The following is a 14,486-nucleotide window of genomic DNA, read 5'->3' on the forward strand; positions in this document are numbered from 1 at the left end:
TTCACTTAAGTATCCTGCCGCCCGGTTCTTGGCCCATCTTCCTTTGTAGGTGAGCGCCATTTATCTGAGGTCATCAGCATCAGCATTAGATTTTTCTAAGAGGTTCACGTACGCAAACATACGACGGGGCATGCTAGTTCGATCACAATCGTCTTCGCTAAGTACACAGAAAGCAGGCACGGCTTTACATACGACTACTACGCAGAAAAAACTAATAAACCCCAAAGTTGTCTCCATGAGTGAGTACGAACATGTAGTACGTAACTTTTGAGGCATGTGCACGACGCAGTCAGCAGGCAACAGTTCGCCGCGTTGTCCACAGGAGGAAGCTTCACGGGAAACATAACAAAAGTGATGAACAGTAGCTTCAAACACTTGCCGCCACACGTAATCGCCTCATCTCGCAAACGGAACAGGCTTTAGAAGTTAACGCCACGCGTAATGACAAGCGAAGGCGCAGTCCTCAAGCGCCCAAATTGCAATCCATCGAGTCCTCTCAAAGACGGCGCCGAGCGCGCATAGTACCTTTTCGGCGTCTGCTAGCCAGAAATCTGACAAGCCGAGCGGCACCGCTCGGAGCCAAGCGCAGCCGTTATTATGGTTTGTCTGCGAGCCAATCAGGGCCCGCGTGCATACGGGCGCAAATGATCAGATGTGCATCGGACGGAAAACAGTATGTTTTGCCAGCAACAGCTTTACTTTCGCCGCCACAAAGTTGTACTTTGGCATAGCAGTGCGTAGCTGGGTGCTGAAACCTAAGACAATGAAGAGGTGATACAATGCAGAAGGGTGCCAAGACATATACGGAAGTGAAGTATGAAAGCTCGGAGTTATCCAGAAGACTCTATCGGTAAGTTAGGCTTATAATCAGTCGCTTGCCGTGATCTTTTAGAAAAATAACGCTGATCGTCGATTGCCGAGGCGCGCCGGGCTTTCTTCCGCCACGTATCGCAGTCGCCCATGCGTCGCCGTAGCGCGGGTTCGTCACGAACGCCGCGCCTTTCAGTTTGTCACGCCGGGCACGAAGAAAACTGCTTTGACGACAAAGGGCGCAAATTATTACGAAGCATTTCGGTTGCCGTCAATGTTCCAGATATATGGCGTTCGTAACGCGTCAAAAAGCAGGCAAGCAAGGCTGTACAGTAATAGTAATACGCACGGCTTGTTTCGATGCATGGCCTACAATGCGTCGTTGGGTTGTCATAATACTTGCGAAGTGTAATCCTACGGCATGTTTCACAATTTTAATTAACCGTAAACGTTGGTTGCATTTTGTTCCAAAATCTGAATCTGTCGAATTTGTGAGGCTGTGGTGGCGTCTCGTAAGATTGTCACTAGAGGCACGTTTCCAAGCTGTAATTGTCCGAGGACGTTTCTTTTTTTTTCTTTCTCGTTTCCTGGGCTGATAATGTCTCGTGGCAAAGTCGCGCGAGAGCTAACTGCAGGCCGATACCACCTTTCCCTTAATTGCGCCCAATTGTGCAAAAGCGTTCCACATGCGTCTTCGTAAACGTTCCACGCCGTATGCATTATGAATGTATACATTGCAATCGAGTTCGACAGTGCTGTCTGTTGTAGCTGGCTGCTGATATGTTTACTGAAACACTGCCACGTGTCTTTTGCGTTGTGCTAAAGAGTCGTTCAGGTTACTATTTATTTAGCGCTTCAAACGTGGTTTATTTTTATAAGCACTAATAAATACTATAATTATACGTCGTACCTATAAACTCAACTAATCTTATCATTCTCCACTCTATATTGACTTTTCTTCAGTTGTGATAGCAGTTCAGTAATGCACATTGTACAGTGCAGAATCAATTCTATATTTTAAAATGTTTGTTGTGTAGTACATGGTATTTAACCACTGTATATTTAATGTCGCTGGTTTAAAGCTGGCTGTTCTTCCCTTCTCATGATGCTTGCTAGCACTGCAGGCTGTATTTTGCAGCGCAGCGGCATATAGTGAGCCATAAGACAAACCGACAATTGAGTCATATTTTGCCTCTGACAACTTGTATCAAACATAAAAGAGCTATCACCTTGACTGTTCTAGTCCCTGCCAAAGCATGAGCATCTTTGTCAGTATTGAAGAACCACTTAGTTTTCTGTATCGTTTCCCTAGCTTGCTTGCTTCATTCATTTAAGCTGCCCAGACATAAATCCCTTTAGAAAAAGGAAAGAAGACAACTGCCTGTTTGTAGCACGAAGCCACAAGGAAATCTGTACGAATTTCTCAGAAAGGAAGACCTCATAGTTTGTACTTAAATCTCTTTGGTTGCCCTGGATCTTTTTACTCATTGCCCGTCATTGTGAATTTCTGCCAGCTTACACTTACTCTTCTGCTGGAACAATGTAAGAGTGCTCTTCTGATTATTTTTTCATCACTGTCTTGATCAGTAATCTAAACAAACCTCCATCTAGGCTGTTGCCAGGATCTTCTCGGGTCTGAATGGTCAGAAGGGAGTAAAATTAAGATAAACAAATAGCTGCCTTATACTTACCCCCCCCCCCCCCCCCTCAAAAAAAAAAGTTTTGTTGCATTTTACACCAGTGGAATGAACAAATTTCTACTTGACAGACCTTGGTAGTAAGCGTATCACCGTACACATTACAATATTTTTGCCATGTTCACTGGTCAGCATGTTTAGCCATCATTGAAAATAGAAAAGGCACACAACTTTTTCTTAAAATGGCTATGACCTGTTCTGCTTACTTAGTTTGCATGATGACATCATGCCTTGAAATGGTAAGTATTACAATGAGTGGTCGTCTGTTTTCCTTTCTTTGTTAATAAAGGTAAGATGTAGAAGTGCAAGGAATGTACAATTTGGTTTAAGTTAAGGACAACATAAGAATGTAGTGGTGGAAATGCAACATTGCAATCAAGAAACAATTTGTACCACTGAGTTAGTCAATTACGTTCATTCACTTCTGCTGCATCATCGTAGAGGCTATCAAGGTTGGTGCCACTGTTGTGTCACAATTCTAACAGGTGGCCAAACTGTGATTGCTTGTTGAAATATGGTACTAGCAATTAACCACATTATGTCCAGTCTTGCTTTCCTTAAATTTGTGCCTGTGCTCAACTTAAATGACAATGCAATTGATGACGGGGGGGGGGGGGGGAAGGGGAGTCATTATGCTCTCTCATCTAACCGGAGGGCAGGCATGCGTCTTTCTGTTATTATTTCTTTTTTTTTTTTCATAAACATATGCTTGTCTTTTTGTGCATATGCTATTTTTTCTGTGTACTATAGCATTACTGTAGCCTTTTGTGGTATATAAAAACATAATATTGATGCAAGGTAGGTTGGCAACTATAGTAGCCAGCCTCTGAGGAGGACAACGAAGTAGTTCTATGTGCGCGTGCTCTGGTGTTCGCGTTTCTGGCCTTTGGGTTACGAAAGTAAACGCCCTATTTTGTTCCTGCGTACCTGTGTCTTTGTGACATTTTCCGGTGGAAATGCGGGATACGGTAGATGATACGGTCCCCTGAGAGCACCCCTGACGCAAGTCCATCGAGTAGCTCTGCCGAGCTTACCCCTGTGCACATACGTTCCAGCCGTCGTCTCCAGGGACTCAAGCCACAGCACGGTTTGCTGCCTGAACGTCAACGTCGGAAGACTATGAATGAAACACCGCCTAACGTCACCGCACCAGCACCAGCGCACCTGGTTATCAACCAGCCCAAGACGCCGAAGACATTTCACGGAGCTGCTTTTGAAGATGCCGACGACTGGCTCGAGCATTTCGACCGAGTCGCCGTCTGATATCAACGATTGGACCCCAGAGCGTAAGCTACGCTATGTGTACTGCTTCCTGGAGGACTCTGCGAAAACGTGGTTTGAGAACCATGAAGCCACGCTTACGTCATGGGATGAGTTTCACCGGCAGTTCTTCAAGGCATTTGCCCGAGAGGACAGGAAAGAGACCGCGGAGCGTGCTATAGAGGCAAGGGTTCAAGGCCCTAACGAAAGGGTGACGACTTACGTAGAGGACATGGATCGGCTTTCCAGGCGTGCGGAGCTATGTCCAAATCCAAGAAAGTTCGCCACCTAATACGTGGTGTTAAGAGATTTTTGCCGACCTGATTCGAAACGCGCCTACGACACTTGCGGAGTTCCATGAGGAAGCCACTGCCATGGAGCCCTTCAACAGCGCCCTTCAACTGTTGTTGCGCTGTTGTTGCCCTTCAACAGCGTGCCAGGCAGTATAACCGTGGTGTACACCCAGGTGAGGTCACTTCTGTCACTCTCGGCAATGACATCAGCGCATTGCGAGAGCTTATCAGAGCTCTCATTAAGGAAGAGCTACAAAAGATGCAGGTGACTACTTCACCTGTAGAGCAGCTCTCCATTGCGGAGATGGTACGCACCGAGCTACAGCAAGCCGTTCACGCTCCCCGACCGACCAAGGCGCCACAACAGAGGCACTGCGTCGAGATGAGCTACGCGGAAGCAGTGCGACGTCCTCCATCGTGCAGTTCAACCAGCGTATTTTACCCCAATGAGCGAAACGCTCAGCAAATGGAGGTAGGCTTCCGTCCTCGCAGCTCACCGTTGATCGCCGAAGCAAGACCGAGAAAGAGTGACGTCTGGCGTACACCCGACCACAGGTCCCTTTGTTTCCACTGCGGGGAAGCCGGAGACGTCTACCGAACATGTCCATACCGCCGTGTGGGTCTCCGTGGATTTTCGCCTAATGCCCCTCGTCCACGACCTGGCGAGCGACCACAGGAAATAGAGAGTTTCATCTCGAATCGTCAAAGTATCAAACATCGGTCGCAAAAGCCTCGCTCGTCGTGGCCTGCTCGCTACAGGTCACCAAGCCCAGCCTATTCACGCGGCGCTCCGAGACGCCGTTCACCCAGTCCTGCAAATCGGGAAAACTGAGTTCAGCGACCTCCAGAGGTGAGGCCACTGACGCTGACTCTACGGAAGATCCTCCACTACGACCACAGCGACGGCAGCAAAAAGATGTACAGACACAGTCAAACGTGGTACGAAGAGTGGTGACATCAAACATTGCGGTAACTGTGGACGACGAAGAAGTAATGGCACTAATTGACACTGGAGCAGACACTTTTATTATGAGCATGGGTCTTGCCTGCAGGCTGAAGGTTTCTACCCAGTGGGCTGGGTCGCTGATACGTACGGCAGGAGGCCATCTCACTCCGATGGGGCGGTGCACAGCGCGAGTCAGTATTCACTGATTTACGTATCTCAGAGACTTTGTAATACTGCCGAGTTGCTCGAGGGACCTAATTCTCGGACTGGACTTTCTGCGGGATAATGGAGCCGTGATTGATTTGCAAGAGTCGCAGGTGACGTTTTATACGGCACACGCTTTAGCGCGCAACCCTCACGGCAGTTACGTCAATGCTTTGAATATTGTTGACGATGACGTCACGTTACCGCCGAAGAGTAGCGTGTTCACTTTGGTAGCCTGCGACATTTTTGATGAATTCAACGACTACGAAGGTATTGCAGAGGCAAATATCCCGCTGCTGCTCAATTGAAACATATGCATAGCCCGATGCCTTGTTCGGTTAGAGAATAAACGCTCTCGAGTTCTGCTGACCAACTTCAGCAATGAGTTTCAGCACGTCCCTAGAGAAACTACTGTCGCTTTCCTCAGTCAAATCGCCGACTTTTTCGATATCGGCACATTGGATACGACTTCACTGCATGCAAAAACTTGTGCTGACCTGAGAAGCCGCATTCACGTTAATCCAGACTTGCCAGATTCACAAAAAAAGCGGCTGCTAAACCTTGTGAGGGAATCCTTGGGCTGCTTCTCCACAGCATCGAAAGTTCAGCGTACCACCGTTACGAAACACCGCATTGTCACCAAGGAATCGGCGCGGCCTCTTCGCCAACATCCATACTGTCCCCGAAGGAAAGAGAGGTGATTAAGTGTCAAGTTCAAGAAATGCTGAATGATGACGTCATTCAACCCTCGACAAGTCCGTGGGCGTCACCTGTTGTCTTAGTAAAGAAAAAAGACAACACACTACGCTTCTGCATTGACTATCGACGGCTTAACAAAGTCACAAAACGCGACGTTTACCCCCTGCCACGGATTGATGACGCCTTAGACCATCTACGCCACGCCCAGTTTTTTACATCATTAGATCTCAAGTCAGGGTATTGGCAAATTGAAGTTGACGAGGGCGCCCGTGAGAAAACTGCGTTCCTGACGCCTGACGGGCTCTACGAATATAAAGTGCTGCTTTTCGGTCTCTGTTCCGCTCCCGCCACGTTTAAACGCATGATGGACACTGTACTAGCTGGACTAAAGTGGCAGACGTGTCTTGTATACTTGGATGATGTCGTTGTGTTTTCAAGCACATTTGACGAGCATCTTTTAAGGCTAAAAAGTGTCCTCACTGCAATAAGGAGAGCGAACCTTACTATCAAGCCCGAAAAGTGCTACTTCGGCTATCAGGAACTCAAGTTTCTCAGCCACGTGGTGAGCCCGGGGGGTGTTCGACCAGATCCTGAGAAGTTGGCTGCCGTTGCCAATTTCCCTCGTCCTGGAGACAAAAAGGCTGTTCAGCGATTCCTCGGACTCTGTGCGCACTACCGCCGTTTTGTCGAAGGATTTTCGAAAATTGGGGAACCTCTTACAAGACTGACACGGCCAGATGTACCTTTCGTATGGATGGAAGAACAACAACAAGCCTTCGTAGAGCTGCGCAATCGACCGGAGACAGCTCCAGTGCTGGCAGATTTCGACGACACTGAGATCCACACAGACGCCAGCAACGTAGGAATCGGAGCCATTCTAGTTCAATGGCAGAACGGCGCAGAGCGTGTGATCGCTTACGCGAGCCGCAGTCTCACAAAAGCAGAGGCTAATTACTCTACCACCGAAAAAGAGTGCCTAGCAGTCGTTTGGGCTATTAGCAAGTTTCGACCCTACCTATACGGCCGGCCATTTCGAGCGGTCAGTGACCACCATTTGCTCTGTTGGCTTGCCAATCTACGGGATCCATCAGGCCGCCTCGCCCGCTGGAGCCTCCGCCTTCAAGAGTACGACATAACGGTGGTCTACCGATCAGGATATAAGCATACAGATGCTGACTGCCTGTCTCGTGCTCCTTTTTCCCCGACGTCATCTGACACTGAACAAGATTTACCGTTTCTTGGCATCGTCGATGTGGTGCGGATGGCTGAGCTTCAACGTGAGGACACTGAGCTACTTTCTGTCATTCAGCATCTTCAAGGAGAAGACGTTATCGTCCCACGCCGGCTCTTGCGTGGTTTAAGAACGTATTGCCTGCAGAACAATGTTCTCTACAAGAGAAATCTTGAGAGCAGCCAGGAAACTTTCCTCCTGGCCATTCCAACGGTACTGCGTGAGGAAGTTTTGCAGGCGTGCCACAACGATCCTTCAGCCGGTCACTTAGGCTTTGCTAAGACATTAGCGCGCATTCGACAGAAGTACTACTGGCCACAGCTGTATTCGTCCGTTCAGCGCTATGTCCGCACCTGCCGTGACTGTCAGAGGCGTAAAGTTCCACCCGCAAAGCCCGCCGGTTTTCTCCAACCTCTAGATCCACCTCGAGCACCATTTCAGCAAGTGGGAATGGATCTTCTTGGTCCCTTTCGTACGTCATCCTCAGAAAATAAGTGGATAATCGTCGCAACCGACTATTTGACTCGCTATGCAGAAACCAAATCTGTGCCTAAGGGAACTGCAGTTGAAGTCGCCAGATTCTCAGTCCACGACATTGTTTTGCATCATGGTGCACCTGCTGTTCTCATAATTGATCGCGGAGCAGCATTTACGGCAGAGTTGTTGCAACAAGTCACCAAGCTGACGCTCACCAACCACCGGAAAACAATAGCTTATCATCCCCAAACGAACGGCTTGACGGAGAGGCTAAACAAAACACTGGTCGACATGCTATCTATGTATGTTGATGTAGAGCACAAAGCATGGGATGAAATTTTGCCGTACGTCACGTTTGCTTATAACACCGCTGTGCAAGAGACCACAGACCTAACACCATTCGAGATTGTTTATGGCCGTCGCGTCGCAACACCGTTAGACGCTATGCTACCCATAGACCAGGACAACAGCGGAAATGACAGCGTTGACGACTTCGTCGAGAAAGCCGAGGGAGCCCGCCAGCTTGCACGGAACCGCATTCGCGCGCAGCAAGATATCGACACTGGCCGTTACAACCAAGGCCGAAGGAACGTCTACTATCAACCAGGTGACTATGTATGCGTGTGGACACCAGTTCGACATCATGGGCTTTCGGAGAAGCTATTGCGACGCTACTTTGGCCCTTACGAAGTTGTGCGCTGCCTCAGTGACGTGAATTACGAGGTAGTTCCCCAAAGCTCCGACACCAGTTTAAACCGAAGACGTCCACGTCCAGAAGTAGTCCATGTAGTACGGATGAAATCGTACCACGCCGGCAAGTTATGAACACTTTGAACTTTTTTCTTATTATCCACAACAGTGTGGGCTTTTTTTTTTTCGTTGACGTGATCATTTGATTTTTCATGGCCACCCCTACCATCTCAGTCAATCGACCGGGACGGTCGCTCTTGAAAGGGGGGAATTGACGCAAGGTAGACTGGCAACTATAGTAGCCAGCTTCTGAGGAGGACAACAAAGTAGTTCTGTGTGCGCGTGCTCTGGTGTTCGCGTTTCTGGCCCTTAGGTTACGAAAGTAAACGCCTTATTTTGTACCTGCGTACCTGTGTCTTTGTGACAATATTTAATGCTTTGTGTTTAAAAATTTACATTTGTGTCGTTAGACTCTTTGCCATGTATATTCATTTCACCACTGTCCGGTTAAAAATGTTTCCCATGTATTTAGGTTTACTGACATGCTTTGGCCGCAAATAACATACACACAAAGTAAACAAACACTCAACGACAAGACAAACCGCTTGTGCTTGTTGTTAAGTGTTTCTTTACTTTGTGTGTGTGTCATTTGTAGCCAAAGCATGTCAGTAAGCAAGTAAGTACCAACTAGGCCAACAATCAGTATTGTTATTTAGGTTTAGGTGCATGTCGAAAAACCCGTGGTGCTCAAAATTTTCAGAGCCTTTCACTACAGCATCTCTCATAATCATATCGTGGTTTGGGTGCGTTAAGCCCCAGATATTATTATTGTTAAAAATGTTTCAAGTCTTATTGTTCTAAACCTTTCTTTTATCCACAAGTAGCACGTATATCAGCTCAACATTGCTGAACGTTGCCGTCAACAATATAGACGAAGGCAGGAAAGCGTGTCCACTTCATAAATCATTCTAGGTGTTAATTTATGATGGCTACCAATGTCAGTGCCAATAGGTGTAACAAAAAACATGTCTTCAGAAGTTTTCGTAGTGTGCCATTTACAGAAAAATAGGTAACACTGCAGCTTGCCACACTTGCCCTTGCAGGAGTGCCTCAGAAACAGCCCGGCGCTTGGAGGAGTGGCTTCGGGATGCTTCCTCGTTTGGAGCTTACTTTTCTCAAGAGGTGATGCATCTCAGGGCAAGGTGCGTGCTCAATTTCTTTCTGCCACCCTCTTTCATCTCTTTTTTTTTCTTTCAAAGATTATCACAGAATGGCAGTTTGTTGACAGTTAACAGCACAAAAGCAATGCTGACATGGTGAGCATATGCACTGCACCAGCGCTGACTTCCAACCGGCGATTTATGAATACAAGGGCAACACACTCATACCTTATTATAACGAAGTTCCACCTTACTCAAAAACTAAGTTCGTGATATCTGGAAATTTGTTATGAAGGTGTAATCCTACTACTATACATATTACAAGACTGTTTTTCATTTACTTCATTATATCGAGGTTCGAGTGTGTGTGTGTGTGTGTGCATGTGTGTGTGCGCGGGTGCGTGCGTGTGTGTGAGTGCACGCGCGTGCCTGCGTGCATATACAGGTTGTCCCAGCTAACTTGGACCAAGATTAAAATTAAAAAATCTAGCACTCTAGTAAAGTCTTACCTGTTGTATGTTAATGGTAGTCATGTGTACATACAACCTGTATCTTTTTTCATGACTATGTGCTGAATAATTAACTCTTTTGTTATTATGCCTATTCGTATCGATCACTGGTAATCGGTGTTTTGTATCGTTGATTTTGACATGGTAAATTTTTTTGTGCACCAAGCACTTTCTTGTAGTCAGTCTGGCCACTCAACTTTCAGAATCAATTTGAATTTGCCCGTTTTGGTAATATAGTGATTTTTGGCTGACCTTTGTGTGAACCAATGTGCGTGGGTCATTAGAAATATGCACTAGCCTGTCAAGCTTGACAAAAGTACATGCCCCTTGGAATTACGCTATCGAAGTTATGTAATGAAAAGAACCTTTGCAAGTCATATATCGAAATAAAAATGTCAGCTTCACAATTTAACAATATCGAGCTGTAATAATTACTAGAAATTTATGCCAGCTATTCAATTGAAAGGTTTGCTAGGAGTGAGAGAAAATTTATTGTTCAAAAAATATTTCCAAAGGTCCGCCACATGCAGGGCTGCGCAGTATGAAAGATACGTGTATATGAGTTGCCGTCGTAGATACTATTTGGGTATCCTGTATCTGTATTGTGATACGTCTTGCAAGACAAGTATCTGTATCTGTATTTCCATTACATTCTATAATGCATTGTGTATATTGAGATGAAAGATACTGTGGTCGCAGCACTATACTGTGCAGTACATTAATTGCTGGCTGAAGTCCGCTGCTCAGGCTCGTACTGCCATTAAGCCACTGGAATAAAAGTAAGGGCAATGACATAACTTTATCTTTTCCTCTGACTGTACCAGTTTGTGCAGGCGATAAAGTGTGCACGTCCCTTTCGGTGAAGCAGAGCTACACAACAGAGCTTGCAATGTCTCTACGGGAACTACGTTCGCTTGCTTGCCAACGTGCTTTTTGTTTTCGAGATACCTTCCCCTTTTCTTTGTGTCAGAGCCATGAAACTTAGCCTTAGGCACTTGCGAACAACGCGTACCACAATGTGTGTGGCGATAAACCCACAAATTTTGTCGCCGCTCTCCAGCGTGGAACTACAGCACCGCCAGTACCGATGCTGTATCTCATAGAGCAAGCACTTGCCTATCACACGACATCTTGGTGTACAATGACGCTTTCTTTGTGCTGTTTCTAATCAAAAATTCTTTTAAAATATAATATGATTGTTGGCAAAAGTGCTTTCTCAGCTGTCCTTCTCTTGCATTCCATACATCACCTAGTGCTCTGAACTGTTACTTTTTTTTTTGGCCACGTGATTACAATATGCCTTTCGTAAGGTACATCTAAAATAACCTCAATGTTTTATCCGTACCTTTAAAAGTCTGCTTTATTTTTCCTACTATTTACGCATTTAAATTCACATATGTTCACTAATCTGCCAGGGCGATTTGAGAAACAAGTATGTCATCATGTGTGTGCGTGTTGAGTATGCAGCACCAAACATCCTGCTTACTGTTCGTAAAATGAACAAAATGAGCTTTTGAAATAATAATGTTAATAATTAGATGCCATCTTAAAGATCTTAGAAAGGGTATTCGAGAAACATTGTTATGTCAAATAATTCGTTTTCATGTGAACGTCCCAGCAAGCCATTTCAGGCAATTTTCCATGGGCACTGATTTTTTTTAATGTGTTACCTTAGCAGGTAATTTGACGATATGCCAAGCTTAATTCCCATAACTATTAGGAGTACCCTTTGTATCGGGCTTGAAACAACTACTTTTGTATTCTAGTTATGATTGTTTCTTTGTTCATTCCTCCGTGTTTATTTTTACTGTTACTAATTGCCAGGTAATCGGAGCTATAGGGGAAATAGCGTAAATATCAACGCGAATATCAATTAACAGTTCCATATCAACACTTCACAGCACAAGCCCAAGAAAATTGAGCTCTTTTTCAGATAAGGCTACGATGGTGTTCTCACACACAGCTTTACACATTTTGCGATAGCGTTTGCTTTAATAATTTCTTGTGCCGACTGGTTACGACTGTGGCCCAAGATGACATACTAGTCAAAGAATGAAGTGCATGCACACATTCTACAATGCATAGCAAGAAAACCACCAGAATAAATCTTGTTTTTTACAGTGTCAATAACAACACCTCTGCCTAACAACACGCCTGTCCAAAGTAAACCGTGTCGCACAACACAGGGAACGTGTAGACGACAGCTAGGGAACACTTACCAAACTTAGCTACATGCTTCTTTCCACAGGTGGATTGCACCTCTTTGTTAGGGTTCGAAAGCTTACTTAATTAATTTAGCTTTTCTGTAGCACAGAACTCTACGCGGACATGTCCTTTCAGGGCTATCTTTTTCTAAATGGTGTGAAATTTGATATACATAAGGTATGACACTGCTTTTCGCAGCATCGGGTTAACCGTGGTTCTGCGGCCGTCCCCGCATACGCAAACCATGCAACAGACACTCAGCTACCGACATTTGCACTAACACTGGATAGCCTGCCAAGCAGGGCCGGATTAACAGTGCGAAGCACCCGATTAAAAAAAATAAGGGATCCCCTCGCCCCACCCCCTTTCTTTCCCGCTTTGTCATCTGGTCATGCTTGAGACGACGCTTTTCAGATTTAGCTGCAAAGAACACGATCCATGTTTATTCTAAGCCTCTCCAAAGTGTTTAATATCACCTAGCTGTTTTCTTTCTTGCGGAGCACGTGGCGAGATTGTCATCGAAATAATTAACTATATCAGGAGACGAATACACAAGGACTGCATCAGGATTTGTCTGGTTCGTTGGATCATAGTGACTAAACTGTGCGAAAAGTTAAGATTAAAAAGGAAGAATGCAAATGACTTTTAGAAGTGTAGTGCAAGCATCGTGTGTGTTTCATCCATTCGTCTTACCCTTATTTCAAGAGAGGACATCCTCCCTCGAAAATCAGGGAGTGTCATTCATTCGCTCAGGCCTCGCGTCATTGCATACGCATTAATCAGGGAGCGTCTTTGTGAAAAATAGCTTCCTCTACCTGTTTCAGCTTCACTGGTTCTGTAGCACACGCTTATATTGCACTGCCGAAGTTGACAGGTGGGCTTTTTTCAGAAACTGTTCGCACGTACCTACGGTAACGGTACTAGTTGTATAGCTACTCTTTGATTTCATGCATCAGCACACGTTTAAGCTCTTCTAAGGCCGCGTTTCGATATAGTACTCTTATGCACATTGTATATGCCTACTGATCACAAGTAATACAGATGGTTTAAAATAAGAAACTATTTTAAATATGGTGATGGGGGTGGGCCAGATCTTTTGGAAAAGGTGGCACCTATGAAAATGATGTCCATGAAGAACTTCACAAAAACATTTATAATAAGACTTGAAAAACGACCACACATATTTTCATTTATGCACTAATTGTTCACTTTTCAACATGGAATAGGGGTACATAGGGGCGATTAAACTGCGAAATATCTTGACATTTTTGCCAACTATTTCTTCTTAAACACAGTGTAGAAATGGATGAACTCTTTCGCAGAAATACAACCTGGAAATGGGTCGTGTATATGTATTAACATGTTATTTGTTTTCATTATTTTTTTGAGCAAAAAGTAAGGCATGTACAGGCTGTTTCATACTTAAGGGAAATATCGGAAAGCCTGGCATCACAATGTAGCTAGCGCTGCAAGCGCGCTCCGGCAGCAGCTCACGCAAGCGCAGGCGCTTCAAGGGTGTAGTGTTGAACTGCGTCGTCTGCTACGACAGGGCACATTGTCGGCCTGCGCACGGATATCATTGCTAATGCAGGAACTTGGCCAATGTTTCGCACTAATAATTGTTAGAAAAATATGCTCCGCAAGATGTGGTACGAAGAAACAAGGAACGACAAACTCACGCATGCTTTCTTTCTCCGTGTTCTATCTTGATGCCCAGTTTTTTCAGATGTTCCCGCAGGGGGCGGAAACTCATGTATTCACCTTCGCGTGATGATACACAGTGGCAGTGCCGATTTTACCACTGGTGGCTGCCGGGCATCCTGATAGAAATAAATCGGGAACAGAATATTTCTTTCATGACGTCACTGGTGGGGTCGCCAAGTAAAGAAAACGGCTAAAAATCGAGAGGAGGAGGGTTCTCGTGAAAGCCTTTTTTACCCATTTCGCACGCTAGCGGAATGCACTCGTGCCTTCTTTCAGGTCCTCTGGCTGCTTGGGCCATGCCGCCATTCGTAAAATTTTGTTAACCATATTTTCAGAAAAATTTTTTCTGTGTGTTCTGAAGTGATGAAAGTGAAACTACTGGTTTCTCACTAAAGCTGAACTCGATCAGCTCATATAAAATTAGCTTTTTATTGCACGATCTGTACGAAAAAAAACTGACACATGTAGTGTGAAAGTGTCAATCTATAAAAGCGCTCTAATTTACAATCGCGGCAATGGCGTAGTGGTTAGAGCATCCGCCTCGCATGCAAGAGGTCCGTGGTTCAAATCCCGGTACCGCGCAGTTCCCAACCAGATTAAA

The 14,486-nt window shown here is 45.5% G+C and overlaps 1 protein-coding gene across 1 annotated transcript in view; it reads left to right on the plus strand.

Moving 5' to 3' along the window:
* The first annotated feature begins 645 nt into the window (after window positions 1-645).
* LOC119183274 (nonsense-mediated mRNA decay factor SMG5) overlaps window positions 646-14,486 on the plus strand; it is a 114,183-nt gene continuing 100,342 nt past the window's right edge. The window contains exons 1-2 of the mRNA XM_037433641.2: window positions 646-850; window positions 9,411-9,509. Of these exons, the coding sequence (XP_037289538.2) occupies window positions 780-850; window positions 9,411-9,509 (170 nt within the window). The 5' untranslated portion in view covers window positions 646-779. The remainder of the gene's footprint in view (window positions 851-9,410; window positions 9,510-14,486) is intronic.

Source organism: Rhipicephalus microplus, chromosome 3 (genome assembly GCF_043290135.1).
Source record: "Rhipicephalus microplus isolate Deutch F79 chromosome 3, USDA_Rmic, whole genome shotgun sequence".
NCBI lineage: Eukaryota > Metazoa > Arthropoda > Arachnida > Ixodida > Ixodidae > Rhipicephalus > Rhipicephalus microplus.